General features: G+C 36.6%; 1 protein-coding gene across 19 annotated transcripts in view; it reads left to right on the forward strand.

The window, feature by feature from the left end:
* ESRRG (estrogen related receptor gamma) overlaps positions 1–18910 on the forward strand; it is a 389904-nt gene that overhangs the window by 322816 nt on the left and 48178 nt on the right. For all 19 annotated transcript variants that reach the window (XM_068400512.1, XM_068400562.1, XM_068400553.1 and 16 more), the window contains 2 exons: positions 12882–12992; positions 17494–17655. In XM_068400512.1, the coding sequence (XP_068256613.1) occupies positions 12882–12992; positions 17494–17655 (273 nt within the window). The remainder of the gene's footprint in view (positions 1–12881; positions 12993–17493; positions 17656–18910) is intronic.

Consider the following 18910-nt stretch of genomic DNA (forward strand, 5'->3'; position numbering starts at 1 on the left):
TCTATATGAAAATAGTTCTTGGGGATGAGGAAATTTTATGCTTTATTTCCTCTTTTAAATAATATTTATGTAATTATGTTGCTCAATTACTTGTATTAACATATTCTTGTACATTTTGTACAGTTTTTCTTCACAGCAGTTGCCATTACAATTTAACAAAAATATTCTCCTCAGACAAACATCTTTTATATAAAGGCATTTTTAACAGGGAGGTGTTGTTTCTTGTGGAAAAGAACAATTCTCGTGGCAACAATTGTTGACCTTTTTTCTCTTTGTTTTGTTCATGTAGTCTGGCTAAAATTACATACATATTCATGTATTTTAATAAGAACAAAGCATTACTCTTGGATATTTTCCATAAATTTGTTCTCATAAGCAATTTGATAGACATCTACTATAACTGTAATGGGGGAAGTTTGCAGTAAATCAGTCTGCCTGGTTTAGAAAACTAGAATTTATTAACCCATTTCCCAAAGGCCCAACATTACCTATGAGATTAGAAGAAAACTGTCACTGTTTTCGGTTTTAGAGCAGGGGCATTTTATAGTCAGAGTATATTGTCTAATTGTTTCAAAATCTATTGTGTTTTATTAAAGTGAAATCAATTTACTTCTTAGTATTAATTGTGCGTAACATTATGGACAGTCAAAAAGGCTGGAAAACACCGAGCACATTATAATTAAGTTTTTCAACTGGGATTTTCTGCATTAACTCTGATCCACTTCTGGTGCTAACTACAAAAGAATAGTCAATATGCAGGCTAACCATTATGCTTTTGTGTGGAAAGCTTCTAGCAGTAGTATCAGTAAAGTGGTATCACTAATGAACTTTCAATTAATTGCTCAAGTTATTACCTCGAGATGAGATGCGGAGGCCACAAACAGGACAGCCAGTCACTCCAGCGTGCTAGGCAGTGTGTCAGGTTATGAAGCTAGCAGGATATATGACCTAATGTATAGATCAGTTACACTCTGGGCATGAATGAAGTGTTAAATATGTTCAGGAGAATACTTAAAATTCAAAATGAAGAGTTACTTCGTTTTTTTCATTTAAGTCCACAGAACTTTGCCTATACTTATTAACTCCTTGCGTTTCGTTTTTTCCATTGCTTTACCAAGGCAAAACACAGAATATCTACACTTGTTACAGGAATTGTAAAAATTTAATCTGGTGTTCTTTTCAGGCTTTAGCTGGTAGAGCCAGATATTATCTTAGGTTTTTTATAAATATTTTTATCAGTTTCATTTTCTGATTCTCATGTATGCACAATTCTTTGATACTGGTATTCATGGAATAACGGGAGAAAGGTTATATAAAGACAAAGGAAAAGTGTATTTTTAAAACATTTGTTTCAGTAACATTATGTAAATATACAAATATCTTTTTAAAAACGGAAAGTCTTTAACTGAGTTGATGGCATCCTTTCATCCAGATCTTCCACTGACATCTGCAGTATTCTCAGTGCTCTGGAAAATGTTGGGGCAGATATTTGTACACTCTGATACGTCGTATAAAATACAAATACTTATTTCTTGAGTTCAGTGGATGGGATTGTAAGCCTCAGTAAAGGCCATTTATAAAATCCCTTCCTGGCAAGGCCACTTTGTGTGGATCACTCATGAGTTCAAAGTCAGGTGATTTTTAATCAAACACACACAGGGGATTTAATGTTGCAACATTTTGATTTTATGCACTGGTTTAGACTGTGACTTTGAACGCTTCTCTTGTATGTAAGAATGTATGTGCTGACACACATACATTTGCACGAGGAACTATGGTAAAGCACCATTCTTTTAGAAATACATTATTATAACACCCTCATTTCCTTCTGCTTTCAGAAACATTGCACACAGATTTTTAATTCTGAACTAAAAATTAGTATTGCTGTATTTAGCCTCTGAATAAGCATTTGAAATTAATATTAAGGACACATCAATTATATTCCTTAATACCTGGGGGGAGGGGGTGGAGACAGAAGAAAGTTTCAGATTAATCGTAGCACACTGTTGACAAAAATGTTCTGTACTGATGCTCTTGCAGGACTTCTTGAAGCTGTTACCGTCATGACCAGAAATTATAGAACACTATTTGTAAAGGGTTTGTCTAATTAATTTATTTTTCTTTTGATTACTAAATACAATTTTGTGAGTAAATTATCAGGATTTTTTAGCGACTCTACCTTTATACTCATTATTAGATACACTACTACCCAACTTTTTTTTTGAGGAAGAGACAAATACTTTCTTCCTGAGTGCTTTTTTCCCAGTGTTCATTAAGTTGCACACATTGGAATGTTTTCACCTGCCACCTCCAGAAACCGTAATACCTGCGGAGAACTTATCTCCCTTCTTTGTTTCCACCTTTCAACACAATGCTACAAGATAACACTAATAGGAAGCAATTCCACCACATTAACATTTTACATTATTTTCTTTATTTTACTATGCTATGTCTTGATTTGATGCCCATCTAGCCACTTAATTTTGAAGTTCTAGTTTTGTTGTTGAACAATCATCACTTTTAACCCACTGCAAATAGTGAAGCAAAAAAAGCCCTTAAATTCTTATGCATTAACTGTGAGATTTTCAGGCAGGAGTAACACTGTCCAGGAAGATGCTGTGATGTGGTATGTCAGTACCTTCCAGTCTGACCATATTAACATAGATCACTGTTTTTTTCCTACCTAAGTAGCAGATAAAGATTCCCCTTTTTAAGATAAGCAATTACTCAGAGAAGTCAGAAAGGGAGTCGAAACCAGGAATTTCAAATTCCTCACAGTCATAAAATGTGGCCATCTGTACTCTGAACTTGTATAAGCCACTGTTGAACTTTACTCTTGTAGCAGGTAGAATTTTAAGAAACAGAAAGTTACAGTACGTGAACAGGAAGAGCAAAGTACAGAAAAGCCACATCATTTGCCAAAGACACCTGAAACTAGTAATGTAAAATCTTCTTTTATCTTGAAGTTAGAATTATCCTGTAATTGTACTGCAGGAGTACTCTGAGACCCCAAATGAAACCCTGTTGTGTAACTCCTATCTAATCCTGAAAAAAATTTGCAAACAAAATAACTATACAAAAGACAAAATGCTCATATTTTGGCTGCAAAGAGAAAGCCAAAATAGAAGAATATCTATCACATTTTCCAAGCCCACATTTTCATAAAAAGTTGATGCTTAGGTATAAAAGTACCCCATTTTTTTTAACATCAGGCTGGCATGCACTCATTAAATTACCTTAGATATTCTAGTTCCCAATACAGACTTCTGTATAGGTAATATTGATAAAGTGTGTACTTAGACTATAAATCATGATAAAATATAATGCTTCTAAAAATGTGTTAGCCCCAACCAGAGGCTGAGACATGGTGTAAGCTTCTTGGGCTGTTTTCCCATTGTGCCACTTGGTCTGGATTTTGCAGTGCCATAAAATAGCATGCAGCAGAAAGAGGGAATAAGTTCAGAATTCTGCTGTACCTTTTGAGGAAGCCTGAAGGATGAAGCGTGAAACTGATGAGGTTCCACAAATCATTATCTTACTCTTTTGAAAGAATTAAAAAAGCAGGGAAGAATTGCATAGTGCTTCACCAACAAAAGTGTAGTTCATAATTACTCAATACATAAATAGGAGAAAGATGGCAGAGAGAGTATTGTTATGGGTGTACTAAGAGAAAAGACAATGTCAAAATGGTGTTTCCCTAAATAGCCTCGGAGAAGTCCAAAATTCAGTGGAAACACATATTTTTGCACTAAGGCCAGTTTAGACTCAACTGGCAATATAAAGCCACCTTAACTGAAAAGGTAAGTCTCTCTTATTTTGCCAGATGAGTGCAATTTGGAAACTAAGTTTTGCTCATCTTACTCTTGTACAGTTCAGCACAGACTGTCTACTTCTTGAGGAAGATGAGAAAGATTTTGTCCCAAAGGGAAAAAAAAAAGATAAGAGCATAATAAAACAGAAAAGAAAAAAAACCCCAAACTTAGGGGACATGCTTGTTAGGGTAAAGAACTTTTAATATTTCAATGAATTGTCCATCTGTTTTAAAGCTCTAATATGATGAGTGCGATCCTTTTGTTTTTTCTTGTTCTGTTCCAGCAAAATTAAATCACTTCTTCTAGATAGAAATCTTAATTCTAAGCAAGCTATTTCTTGATCCCAGTAGGACTGATAGGATTTTATATAACTGTTTCAACTCACACTATTAAGAACTTTCCCATGACTTCTGGATCTCAGATTAATTCCAGAATCCCACATCATCCAAGTCACTAACTGAAATATTGTGAAACTGCACATTATTGTGTCTGAAAAGGGTTTTGAGTTCTTGCTTCATGCTACTGGTACTTCACAGTCCAATTATTATAATGCGTTTCATTTCGATCTTCCCATCTCTCTTGAGAGTCGCCAGCAAATGGTCCAGAACTTTAGTTAGACTTCTTTTCTGTTAGAGTTGTCACTAGCATAGCTCTTGAATACTTTATAAGCTTTGGTGATGTGATCTAGAATAAAGGCCTGCTTTTGACCTTCAGGCATTGGTATGGCCTTGCTCAAAACTTACTTGTTGACCTTTCTGTCTCCTGGCGTTCTATGCCCTGTCCTTGGATCATCAGCCAAGCTGACTTTCCCAGTCTGAGCTTGTCACCTTAAAGTAATGGTTGCAAGTGTATTGATGCAGTAAAGACTTTGCAGCCCAGCAAGCTCCACTTCATTAAATTGGTTGTAATTTGAACTCTGAAACAAGATAGTATCTTGTGTAACTCTATTTAAATAAATTAAAGGTAAGAACTGTGGTATTTAGTTAATGATAGATTGCCTTTATTTATTCTTATACCTTGTCGCAGGACGTTGTATGCATATTTAAAAAAATAAGGCATATACTATTATGTAGTACGGTTATGATATACAAGCACATTGACATGAAATTTAATGGTTCAATTAGCAACAGTATTTTCCGTGTTATTCATGAAAGCTTTTGCAGTATTTTACACTGCTTCCTAGTTATTAGCATATTAGTAATCCAGGAGATGTGGAGAGAAGTATTCTATGATGGTAACTTTCATTTCAGAAACATCAGGGCTTTATGTATCACAGTCTTACTTCTGCAAGACTTTTCCTTCACAGTTTACAAATTTGCACATTTTGCTGCAACATAGGCTCTTCCTCACTTTGGAAAAGTGAAGCAAAAGAAGTGGGTTTTGTAGCGTTTATTTAGCGGCCTGATTTCAGTCTCTAAAATCAGCATGAGTCTAGCATAATTCTAATGAAGTTCTGGTAGCATAACACTCAGAAAAGATCAAATTTAGGCACTAGGAACTGAGTTCATAGAGTGTATCTCTTCCAGAAAAGAAACAGATTTTTTTATAAGTTCTTATGTGAAGTGTAAAAGGTATTCTTTTGTAATATTTGAGAACTAATAATAGGTATTGTGTGTTTAATGCAGCAGAGTAGCTGTCCTGTTTTTCTTTTTTTTTTTTCTTTCTTTCTGCACATTCTCCTCTTCTTGAACAGAAATAAAAGGTTCAAGGCTTGTCAGCATCAGTTTATAGATAGCTGTTTAAAAATAATGAGATATTGGGTATTGTAAGGCTCAGGGCTGTCTTGCCAGACTCATTTATTTCCATTCACCTTTTGTCAGAACTGCAGACAGAAGACATTCAATTAAAACTTGTCACCTGTTGCGTGTGACCTAATTTGTATTTGTGAGTGTCACAGATTAGGATACTTAGCTTCATATGGAACCATTAAAAATGTAAAGCAATGGTAGTACTCTTAAACATTTTATGCCACATTTTCTTCATGTGAACGTCTTTGTTTATGGACCATTCTTCAATGGAAATCACTTGCGCTAAGAAATAATAGAATTTATTTACACAAAATCTCATTTGCATGGGAAAACCAAGTGGATTTTATGCATGTTCTTTTATGTTTTAATGCATAAATGACTGCACAAAAATTCAGCATGTAGATGATTAGTTCATGCAAAGTTAATGTTCCTTTCAAGAGAGGTTGAGTACTGAGCTGTGTAAGTAACACATTTATCAGTTCTTTTGTCAAACTGAAAAAAAAAATCTCTGGGCTTTAACCAAAGAGAATTATTTTTTCAGTTCTTTTGCCAAAATCCAGCCTTCTCATCCCCTCCTCCCAGGAAAAAAATTAATTTTCCAAAATGTTACTTACATTTGGTTGCCCAGAAACCATGTCTAATTATTAAACATGAGCAAAATCTGAAATGAAACATTGGTTTGAAACACTTGTTTTACAAAAGCAATATTTTTCTCTTTTGATTTTTCAACCTGGAAAAATACACTAAATATTTTAATTGACTCAATACTTTTTTTTTTTAATTAATAAACCATTTGTTGCAAATCTTTGTCAGAGGAACAGATAAATTAAGCAACTTATTCATAGTCACAGAGCAAGTTGTATATTAAAGTAATAAACACTGTTTTGTCTTTCAGTCCATTATATGGGCAGGTTCCTGAACTAAGTTGTTTTGTAGGCACGTCTTGAGGACAGCCAATTTTATCCCATATTAACAAATCTTTTTTGGTATTGACTGGATGTAAAGTAGGAGGATGATTTTTAGACTTCCTTTGCTACACTAAATGGTGTATTTAATAGTGTGGACAGCTATCAGAAGACAAAACAGTAAAGCCTTCCCCTGCTAATTGTTAATTCAGCTGTAGACCAGGAAAGCTTTAATGTGAATCATAGCTTTTATCTTCTTTGATGACTTTAGACTCTGTTTTCAAAATATTACCTGTCTAATGGACACATATTTTACATCTCTAGCTGAATTTTTACCTGCACATGGTATTATCCAAATACTTTCTAAACTGATTTCAGAAGCTCTCTGGCATCCTTATAATTCAGCTCATAAAACAAATACGCAGATCCAGAAGAAAAGATAGCTCATATTATCACAGAATCACAGAATCACAGAATGTTAGGGATTGGAAGGGACCTCGAAAGATCATCTAGTCCAATCCCCCTGCCGGGGCAGGATTGCCTAGACCATATCACACAGGAACGCGTCCAGGCGTGTTTTGAATGTCTCCAGAGAAGGAGACTCCACAACCTCTCTGGGCAGCCTGTTCCAGTGTTCAGTCACCCTTACAGTAAAGAAGTTTTTCCTCAAATTTATGTGGAACCTCCTGTGCTCCAGCTTGCACCCATTGCCCCTTGTCCTGTCAAGGGATGTCACTGAGAAGAGCCTGGCTCCATCCTCTTGACACTTGCCCTTTACATATTTATAAACATTAATGAGGTCACCCCTCAGTCTCCTCTTCTCTAAGCTAAAGAGACCCAGCTCCCTCAGCCTCTCCTCATAAGGGAGATGTTCCACTCCCTTAATCATCTTCGTGGCTCTGCGCTGGACTCTCTCTAGCAGTTCCCTGTCCTTCTTGAACTGAGGGGCCCAGAACTGGACACAATATTCCAGATGCGGCCTCACCAGGGCAGAGTAGAGGGGGAGGAGAACCTCTCTCGACCTGCTGACCACACCCCTTCTAATACAGCCCAGGATGCCATTGGCCTTCTTGGCCACAAGGGCACACTGCTGGCTCATGGTCATCCTGTTGTCCACTAGGACCCCCAGGTCCCTTTCCCCTACGCTGCTCTCCAACAGGTCTGCCCCCAACTTGTACTGGTACATGGGGTTGTTCTTGCCCAGATGCAGGACTCTACACTTGCCCTTGTTATATTTCATTAAATTTCTCCCCGCCCAACTCTCCAGCCTGTCTAGGTGTCTCTGAATGGCTGCGCAGCCTTCCGGCATCTCAGCCACTCCTCCCAGTTTTGTGTCATCAGCGAACTTGCTGACAGCGCACTCTAATCCCTCATCCAAGTCATTATCCTTTATCTTCATGCTGGGTTACTTCCTGCATGTTTCTACGATATTGAGAGAGGTCTTCTGTGGTTTAAAGTGGAAGTGTTTTTTCCACTAAAAATCTTTCAGACTGTAGGATTAATGCACTGGCCTCACACTTCTCCAATCCCAAACTATAGAGGTTACTGAATTGTCTGAAGAGTTACTAGATAACCATGCATTCTTATCTCTAAATACATTCTGTCTGTGTTCATGGTGGAAAAATTACCTGGTTTTCCCATTCTATGTGAATAAATACAAAACCCAGACTTTATAATATTCGCCCAAGCTTACCCAGCAATCTTACAAACAAGCACAGTATGTTGAAGTGAACCGGAACGCTCTATCAAGGTGTTGTCCCAAAGGAGAGAACCACATCAGAATCTGCCATTAAAATTCCTTTTACTCTTTCCAGTGTTGCTGTTAATCTGGTTTTTTTTGCCTCTGCTACTGATGATCCTCTGAAGTGTGGCAAGATTCTGTGGGTATTCATTCTTACTGGTCTAACTGTAAAATTTAAGACAATTCTGGGAATCTTACAGACATCTGTAGAAAAAGGATTGTTACCCAGTTACGTATCTCTAAAATTGAGATAGGAATATATTTAGTATATATAGAGTGCTGTGTTAGAGGTGGAGCTTGCCAGAACAGCATCAATGTAGAATTGTGTCTTCTTGCCGTAAATCTCTCATGTAGGGGGGACGGAAAGGGAGCAGAGTTGAAATTTCCATAGGAACTCAAAAATGTGGGTTTGGTTCTCATCTCAAACATGTTCTTTACTGATGTACTGGAAGAAAGAGAGGGAGTTTTGATTCATTCAGATATTAGTTCATATTGAAGTTAATTAGATTTATTTTTTCCAAAATAAAAAGCTATCCCCAATTATAGGTAGTAAGCAATTTCTTATAGGCAGTCCTGGTATTGGGAAGTCTTGATTTGAAGGATTGGACTAATGCCTCCCAAATTAGCCTGAAGATTTCCTGTGGGTATTGAGGTTCATGGAAGGGACAAGAATGTTTGTGGGACAAGTGGACAAATGAACACTGGAGACTTGTAGCCGAGGTAAGAAGGAGGGGATGGAAAACAAGAAAAGAAGTAGATTATAAAGGAGTAAATAGTATTCTTTGGATATGGCTTGGATCTGTATGGAAAAATAGATGACACTGTTAAATATTATTATCATACTGAGGACCTGAATTGCAAAAAGAATGGTATACAGGGGTAAGGGCTATCTTTTATAATATATAGCACCGGTCACAGTGGTGTACCTGTCCCACACAAGGGGTTCAAGGCAGTGTGAGAAAAGGACTATAGAAAAGGAATAATAATTTGTGTCTGGTGAGCGAGGAACAGATGAGGAAATACAGAGAAAATGAAGAATTCAGGTTTGCCTGTGTTAAGTTGGTTTAGATTGAAGTACCTGCTGTGTAGCTCATTGTGAACATCAGCTCTAGCCTTCAGTTATTTCTGTGCAAGACTATGTGGGCACTTTCACTTTAGAGTAAGTGCCCAGTGTTGTTTTGTTGTGTGTTGGTAAACGTTGATAGAAAGTCACGGAAAGATTGTGTGAGGAACCAGGAGGTGAACCCTCTTTGTAGAAGCTTGTATAGTAACCATGAGGCCATTTTTTTTCCTGAAGGCCAGCTGGAGAAATTCTTACCTTGCATTAGTATGTGTAATTGCCTTCTTTTAAAAACGTAGCTATTGGATTGATTTACATAGTTTCCATCTCTCTGTATATGAAAGTTCTAGTCTAATCTTTTCTTCTGAGCATTGTAAGTCATGTCAAAATCTGTCGCTACCCATCACTCCTGAACAGATGAGCTCGTGAGTTGTGCTTGTCCTAAGGTATAAAGTGAATATGTTGCACTTGACTGTTGAAATTGTATCATAACTGGTAGCAGGCCCATGCTTTCTATTTGTACCAATAAGATGCCCTGTGGTCATCCCTGTTTTTCTCATTTGGGCTTTTCTTTTTGTTTATCTGTTGAAGAATTTTAAAATGAAACTTAGTGTTGGAGAATGCGGAGAATCAACTTGCTTGTTTTCAGTGGAGCTTTGTTCAGTAACATTAATGGATGTTTTGACCCTAAAAAACTGTAATGATAGTACGTACAGTGCAATTCATTTGGAGAAGTGCCATGAGTTTATATAGGGGGGGTGGATATCTTTTCACTTTGTGGCTGAGGACTGATAGGGTGAGTGAACAGAGTTGCTGAAGACTCTGGCAAGCCACATGCATGGCAGAGTTAAAGCAGAGGTCTACTTAACTTCTCCCCATACCATAGCAAGATGCCACAATATCCTCTTTAGTAGTCTGAGTACAGAGTATGTGTTGAATTATAGCAGTTACCTCTGTGATCAAGATGTTAAGCCCCTCCTGCCCCAAATGAAGATCTTTGTAGACGAAATTGTTCTTCTTCCCTTTGTTTTTCTAACAAAGAAGGCATCAGCTGTTACTGTCTTGAGAGCAGATAAAAGTATCTTTATGTAATGAATTCTCTCATACAAGCTATAGGAGTTACAGGGAAAGTGCATGCATATACACAGGAACCTATGGATTTCAGTTTGCTACCCACCAAACTCCCAAGTTTTTATGGAATATCAGATGGGTATGCTCTCTTAAGTGGTGCCTTGCATTGTATTTACTTCTATAAAGACTCTTTGGAATTAAAATACCACTTAGGGTGTGTTAGATAATCAGAAATTGATTCTAAAATAGCTACTTCGTAATGTTACTAGGAACAAGGAAAGCTTAGGAGCTAAAATGATGGTAAACTCCGTATCAGTTTTAATGAACAGGTTATAAACCTCTAATTTATATTCTGTTGGTATTATTTTATCAAAAATATTTTCACATTAGAATTGGAATTAGTTATATTTTAGATTTAGGTAATTTAAAAATGTATAATACTGTTACTGTGCAGTTACTTATAATTTTTTCTTTTTAAAAAAGAAAGTAGCTGTATTTATAGGTATAGCTATGTATAATAGGTGAGTGCATGGATCTATGTATAGTGATGCTATTGTGACATTCATCTGTATTTCCTTCCATTGGGTATGTGAATGGCTTGAGTGTGTATCTTGGAAAATGCAAAGGAGGTAAAAAAATTATTCATCTTGGTAGATTTATATTATTTTAATTTAAGCTTCAGTTCCATTACTTTTTGATTAAACATACTTCTATCTGATGCTATCCATCTTTTATCACTATGAAATCTGTTCCCAAGCAGAAAGAAGGATGGCTCTGAATTATGCAGAAATCATTTTCTATCTATTTTTCTTCAAATGCTGGGCAGTTTTTTTCATAATCCCACCAATATCATATGTGGCTTGTTCTAAACCTCTGCCTATTTCTGAATATTCAACTGCCAAACCTTGGTTTTTCATTATTTGTTTTTTTTGGCAGTGTATTGTCCTGGACGTCATTTGCTTCAGGTGTAGCTCAAACTCCTGATTCAAGGATGGAGAACACTGAGTTATCATTAGCTCTGAAAAGCTTTTGACTATCAATTTTCAAAGTGTTGTTGTATTTCATGTATTTCTAAATACAACTTTAAAAGCAAACAAAAAATAACCATGCTTTGATTATTGAATCACTATGAATTTTATAAGGTAGCTTAGTCCACAAATAGGTCACAAGTTTGGTAGTAAAATAGGTAAATGCCACTACCTACTTTCCTGGTAAGCAAAAACTATTGAGCACTGTTGTACACAATTCACTGCATTATAGTCACAAACATTGGTTGTGTCCTTAAGCCAAATATCTCCTATAGATACCAACAGTTCGTCTGGGCCAATGAGAACCCCATGCACACAAAACCTTCCCTGCCAGTAGAGGAGTACAGGCTTGGATCTGTAAACTACCATCTTCCTTGGTTCAGCTAGTGAGTGTTCTGGTGTGTTTTTCATGCCAGCTTGGAGAGTAGGAGATAAAACAGGAGAAGAAAAAACAAAGACAAGAAATATAAAAGAAGAAGAGACAAAAACAAACCAACAAAAATTGGCCTTGGATTTCTGGCTGTTTGGCGAAATGGCTTTTCTTCACCAAAATGCAGTCAATCCTTTTTTGTTTTTTTGAAGAGGACTGACAGATGTTTCCTGGTGACTAGACTGTGTTACCAGTGCAGGTTCACGGGCAGCACGTAAACTCTGTGCTGTATTCTTGTTGCTGTTCACATAAACTGTAACTTCTTTGGTGGTGGCTCCTCTGCAGTCCAGAAGCCAGTTCTGGAGGTATTTCCTGCAAGGGAGAGAACAGGGAGATGGGAAGTAGTAGAGTGGGACACAATAATGGCAATAGAAAAGATAGAGAGGGAGGAGAGCTAAAATGGACAATGAAAAGAAAAGTGAGAAAGTTAGGTAGCAGAATGCTTTACTGAAGCAATGAACAATTGGAAGGTAGAACACAACTGTTAATTCATCATTTGATATCTAAATGAACATCCATACAATTTCTTTCAAACCCTCATGAACCATTTCAGGTCTTTAAGCCACATATATGTTCTTATATAATCATCTAAGGATGCTTACTTTGTATCCTCTGGCCATGTTAATCCATGTTAATTAAAAGCATTGGTTTTGACTATCTAAACTGTATATAGCATCCATTGTTTCTGAAGTTCTAATTCTCTGTACTTCTCTACTCATAATGTTAGCCTTATGTATCCATGGTGTTTATTACAGCTTTGAGCTTCTGCTTCTGGCAAAGGCAACTTAAGATCACACTCTTTCAAATGGAAACTAAACTTGTTAGCTGTTTTAATAGTATGTACAAATGAACAAATGATTCTAAATGAACTGGAAATTATGTTGTATACTTAGTCTTGCACGTGTGAAAACCTAAACAGCTTACAAATACTTGTAGTGCTGCTTTCACTTGCTTTCTAAAATTAATCTTTTGAAATAAACATGCATTTTAAAATAAATATTGGAAGGCAGGAGATAGAAGATTGTTACCTGAAAGGCATCCTTATAATATATTTAATTACATGTTTGCTTATTTTTCCCAATGCAGGTGTCCGCTTAGACAGAGTACGTGGAGGTCGCCAGAAGTACAAGCGCAGAATAGATGCAGAGAATAGCCCATACCTGAACCCTCAGCTAGTTCAGCCAGCAAAAAAGCCATGTGAGTACACCAGATACAGAAAATTTCTCTTTGAATACCAAGGTATTGACTCCTAGCCCTGTTTGCTAATCTTCTTCTGACTGGGGCAAGAGTTTGGTCAGAAGATATTACCATGAACACTATATCCAGTTAGCTGCTAACATATTTTGTTTTAAATATGCCCATCTTTCTCAAGTGGAGTTGAACAAAGAATATTTTTACAGGTTGAAGTGTATAAAAGCATGGTTTATGCAGTGCAAATTTTACATTTACAGGTTATCTTTATTTTCAGTGGTACATAAAATGGTTCATACTGTGATCATTAGTTCATTGAAGCTTCTAGTTTCAGATTCCACAAGAAAGTGATTTTTGTAGTTTTCACTAACCAAATGAGTTTGACTGCTCAACCTCCCAGTGAAAATACATTAAGAGCCTCATTAATTTATACCTATAGATTAATACACTACCTAGCATTAGATTAAAACAGCAATATGCCATGCTACTAACAAGCATAGATTGGTAGTTTGGGCTCTAGTGCCATTATGGATTTTTTTGCTTTGTTTTGTTATGTTTTAATAATGTCCTTGATTGTATCTCGCCAGGCTGAAATTGAGAGAGAGAGAGAGAGCTGATCATCTCATTGCTAAAATACAAGTTCCATCCTCTTTGAGATTAACTAAAAATAGTTAGGGGTTTTGCTTTGCAGCTTATATAAACTCAAGCAGCGACTGTACTAATTCCATGAAGTAAATTTAATAGCATTATAGCTATAGTGCAAGAGGCTAGTGTATTACCCTGCAAAGGCATACACGCTGTATCAGGTGTTGTAAACTCTTCCAAATTCCAGTGAGAGTGCACACGTCTGTTTGCTCCTGCTGAGAAGATTAATTTGCTCCTAAAATAGAGAAATAAGCCAGAGAAATAAGGAGGACAAACTCCTCCTTGTCTCCCATTTGCTTCTGCCCCTATGCCTCTGACAACACGCGTGTCAGTTTTAGGCTCTTGAAAATACCTGGCTGTATGGAAAATGGAATTTGTTTCCATTCACGTTCCCCAGTAGGGGACAGTGCTGTGTACGATACGTTTGAGCATATGGGGATCTGGAGAGCAAATAAACAGTCTTTGAACTGTAAGTGAAAGGGCATTTTAGCTGCGTCAAAGAAAAGACAGCCAGTTTTACATAAAATTAAGGCTTAAGTGAACATATGGCATAGTTTCCTTTTGCCTTTCCAAAAAACATTACGCTGATTATATTCCTTCAATTGTCCAATCTGGCATCTTCTACTCAGCCTTCATAAGCTGTCCCACCATTCTGTAAATACAATCTAGGGCTGCGCTAAGCAGATTTTGCACATTATAATAAAAACTTTCTGATAATACAATAAAATTTAATAAACTCTAATGCTTAATTTCATTAGAGGTTTAGTTTTCCTGGGTGCACAGATTGTCAGTTTTTCATTTACTTGATATTGTCATTGAGTAGAAATGTTGATAGCCTAGCATACCAAAAAAGCCAAGCCCAAACAGGGAAAAAAAAAAAAAATCCAACCCCAATCCCCAAGCCCTTTAATATGAACAGAGGTTAACGCTGTTAACATAAGAAACATAAGAATCTCTGTGTAAACCCAAGATTACTACAAAGTAGTGCATTACATTGCCTTTAAGACAATAACTACACCGATTTCTGTAAGCTACATTTGTCTGAGAGAAACTAACCTCCTTATAAGTCATTACTCATTATCTAAGTGCCTCCCTTCATTTTCCTTAGTTTGTCCAATTAAAAACATTTTTGTAACAAACATTATAAAACTTAATTTTCAGATCCTGTCAGATAAGTGTCAAGACTTGAAACAGTTGAATCGGTTTTGTGTGGAAGTAGCCTGGGAGATTTTCTGGACCCTGACTGATAGTTTGTGCATAACAAAGGCACAGGAATGAAAATTGGGTTCTATTGATTCTAATTAGGGAAACATTAAATAAGATTTACCTAGAAACAGTGCTCGTGGCTATTCAATTTCCTGAGTGATGGAGCTTTCTGAGTACATTCAAAATTTTCCTGTGGTCTATACTAATGCATGCTCCAATACAGATAGCTTTTTCCCCCTATAGGGAAATAACAGGTGTTTGGAGGACCTTCCTGCACCGACTTCTGGTCTCTATTGGATTTTCCAGCTTCACCATGGAATCTAATGGCCTGCCTGTAGATCTTGTTGATTGCAAAAATAAAAAGAATTTGAGATTTTGTGAATCCTGAGTCAAAATATACAGTATTCCTGAGTAATCTACAAAAAGCCATTGGTGAGGAACCTAATAAAAAAATGAAAGAGGTTCTTTGGCCATTTCTTCTGTTTGCAGGGAAAAGAGAACTTGGGTATGTCAGTGCTTCTTCATTCATCACTGGTTAAAAAACCACAATGTTGAAGTCCTCAGCTCCATGTGTTTTGATATTAAGAAACTCTAATTTATTTATCCTACTTTTCAATACATGTAAAAATATTGGAATTAGGGAAGAGGCAATGTTACCTTTTTTCACTTAAAAAGATGATGTTTCCTGTGTGAAATTAAACAGGATATGAAAAGACTGTTTAAAAAATAAAAAAAAAAATGTGCAAAGGCAGTTTGCCAATATAAGTTAAAACTACCATCTGTCATCTTTAAATAAGAATAGAATTCCTCATTAATCAGTTTGATAATCAGTAGAATATTGAGATCAAGAATTACTCAGTTGGCATAGTTCCTATCGTTCGAATAAAACATGAATATATCCCCCTGTAATAAAACATGCTTGATGTGATGGTTTCCAGTTGGCTCTTGCACTTATTTTATGAAAGGCTAATATATCTCACAACTTCTGACACAAAAATTTGGAATGAGGCAAAAATTGTAGAGACATTAGATCAGAATCGAGGAGTCTATATCACGAAAGAGCAGCAAAGTGTCAGAAGTCTGAATCAACTGAGTATTTTATGGAAATCTGTCATGGGCTGGTAGGGAGCCTCTCTGACACTGCTGGCCAAGTCGCATCCCCATTAGCTTCCATTGCCACTCCCCCACAGGAGGACAGTGTGGTCCATCCTGTGACTTGCGTGCGGAAAGGGAAAATGATGCGAGTTCTATCAGCTTTCTCTGCAGTCAGAAAATACTTCACACCGTCTCGCAGTGGAATATCATTTATATCAAGCCTCATGACTCTTTATCCTAAAGAAGGGAACAGATTAGTGTAAATTCACTAAAGGGTGATATTTGGGCTTTAAATTCTAGTGGTGCATTTGAGGTCACAAGATGTACCTTCCATGAAATGTAAAACATAAATATATTGGGAAGTATAGTAATATATCCTGTATTAGGGGGCTTAATGAATTAGTCCTTTTCCCATTTTTCAGTTCTGCCTTCTCAGAGTAACAAATCAGGCTCTTGTATAGAGATATTCCCATTGTGCCTCCATGTGGATATAATGTTCATTTTATGTTTATCCTACTTATCGAATATTGAATTGCAACACTGTGTTGTAAATCTTCCAGGCTCTTCTACTCTCTTTTTTTTTTTCCCTCTTCACTTTTCCTCATAAATTAATTGATTATTACAAATAGTTTTCACAAGGCATCTGGATGAAAAAGTAAATATTAAACACAAGAATGAAAATGCTGTATAGATAAAAATAACCAGTGTGTGAATATGATAAAAGTAGCATTCTTTGCACAAAACCAGTTTTCTGAGGTAGGGTCTGCATCTGTTGATACTTTCCTTAGTTCTACACTCTTTATTCTCATTGAATTTAATGCCTTATTCCTGACTAGAAATGAGAGGAGATCATTAAGTCTGTTTTCATACTTAAAGAAACTAATTTTATACATGATTTTAAATTTGTGTGTTTCAGTGAAAAGCAAATATATGACAACATCCCACTTTTCTCAAAGGCCCCGAGGAGTACAGATTCATTCCTAACATTTTAACAGGCAGGATACCCATCATATAAGATACGTGGGGTAATAAGCTCTGAGAAAGTCCGGAGGCCGTTTCTGTTGCAACAATTTAACAGTGATGTATGAAACAAAGTATGGTAGTTGGAATCGCTGACAGAAGTTACAGATTTCAATGACTGACTGATTGCTTGTGGTATTTTCTCACTCAAAAAAATACACCTGCCTCAGGGTGGGGTGGTGGTTTGCGGGTAATTAGAGGAAGGCAAAACTTTTCTATTTACACATTCCAAAATACGTTATAATGCAGGAATATTTTTCTGCGAAGTCTGTATTCCAGTGTTAGGAGGTGATCATCTATTCCTACATTCCATTAAATTTACTTTCTTAAGAACACAACATGTCGAGCTTGGTAAACATTGTTAATGGATCAAATTCGTTTGTGCTGTAACCGCTTTTAGAAGCCAATGAAGTTACAGTAAGGGTTGATTAGGTCCAGTACCTTAAGACAAATTCTTGTGCACTTTGAAATATGAGCCATCTGTTTGAAAAGTACAATGATGCTACTGGTGATCGTGTACTGTTCTGGACCATTTTTACAGATAACAAGATTGTCTCCCATTTGCTGGTGGCAGAACCAGAGAAGATCTATGCTATGCCTGACCCCACTGTTCCAGACAGCGACATCAAAGCGCTTACCACTCTTTGTGACCTGGCAGACAGAGAACTGGTGGTGATCATTGGATGGGCTAAGCATATTCCAGGTACATACAGTATTTATTGCAAATAGATCACATACAGAAATCATCACGTGGGTTATTCTGTTGTGGTAAAAAAATATGATTTGTTCTCTCACTAAAATGTGTAAAGTTTTCTTAAGGCTCCAGATTATTCACATAGGACATAGGTTAGATGATTATATATCTTACCTTGGAAATACTGTTATTGTTACCTTGGAAATACTGTTATTGTTGCTATGAGTGTTACTATGTTAATAAGTCTTACATGCTGCTCAGTGAATGAATTTTTTTCATGCATTACTTTTATTAAGATAAACTTGCCTTGCTATCCAGAGCATTAGTCTGGTATGAAGGGTAGTGTAAGTGCTCTCATCTGTACTCATCTGATTCAGTGGTAGTTGAATGTAAGTAAGTCTAAGTTTCTCTATTCCATTAAGGCAGCACTAACTTATACTGACCACAGGAGGTTCAAAAGTTCGGTTATATTTTGGCATTGCACAGAGGAATTGTTCTCTTCATTCACTTGAACTAGTGTGAGACCTTGATTGTACCAGCAGTTCAGTAGAAAGAACTGAATTGTACCAAAAGGTCTCACCCTATGGCTTAGTAGTTCCTTGGTCTGCACGAATGGACTGCAGTTTTCATCACATAAACATGTTGGTATTACAAAAGCTAACTGGCACCCTTGTTAGCAAGAAAAGCAGGGGTCATCAGAAGCAGTTTCTCAGAAGATTAGCGATTTCTTCAGATAACATTTGAGGTATGTTTTTTCCCTCCAATTCTGAGGTATTTGTGCTTGCTCTGTGGGCTAGCAGGCAAGCTTATAGAGAGTCTCTAGGGTTCTCAATCTGTCACCTTTCACAAATGGTAAAGTCACACAAAAAAGAACCGCTTTTTTTCTTGTTTCTTGAAGTATTTTTCTAAGTCCAGCAGACGATGAGCATGTTGGTGTGTTGGTGTGTTTTCATCAGCTTATTAGTTTTCTAATTTTGATAGTGGAGCCTTATTGAACATAAGAACTGATATCTTTTAATTCCTGTAAGTAATATAACATCCTCATTTTAGACGTGATTTTGGGATACCTTATAATTAGAATAAATAATCCAGTCAGTTGTTTGTTTATCAAAGTTAATTTTATTTCTAGTATCAAAAGAAACTGCAAAAAAATAGAAAGAAATAGTCTTCCTGGGTTTTTTTTTTCCCTTGTGCTAGCCAGCACAAGGCCTCAGTTCTTCTGGTAGGTGCTTCTGGGTCATCATCAATAAATACAAACACTAAC

This window comes from Nyctibius grandis, chromosome 1 (genome assembly GCF_013368605.1).
Source record: "Nyctibius grandis isolate bNycGra1 chromosome 1, bNycGra1.pri, whole genome shotgun sequence".
NCBI lineage: Eukaryota > Metazoa > Chordata > Aves > Nyctibiiformes > Nyctibiidae > Nyctibius > Nyctibius grandis.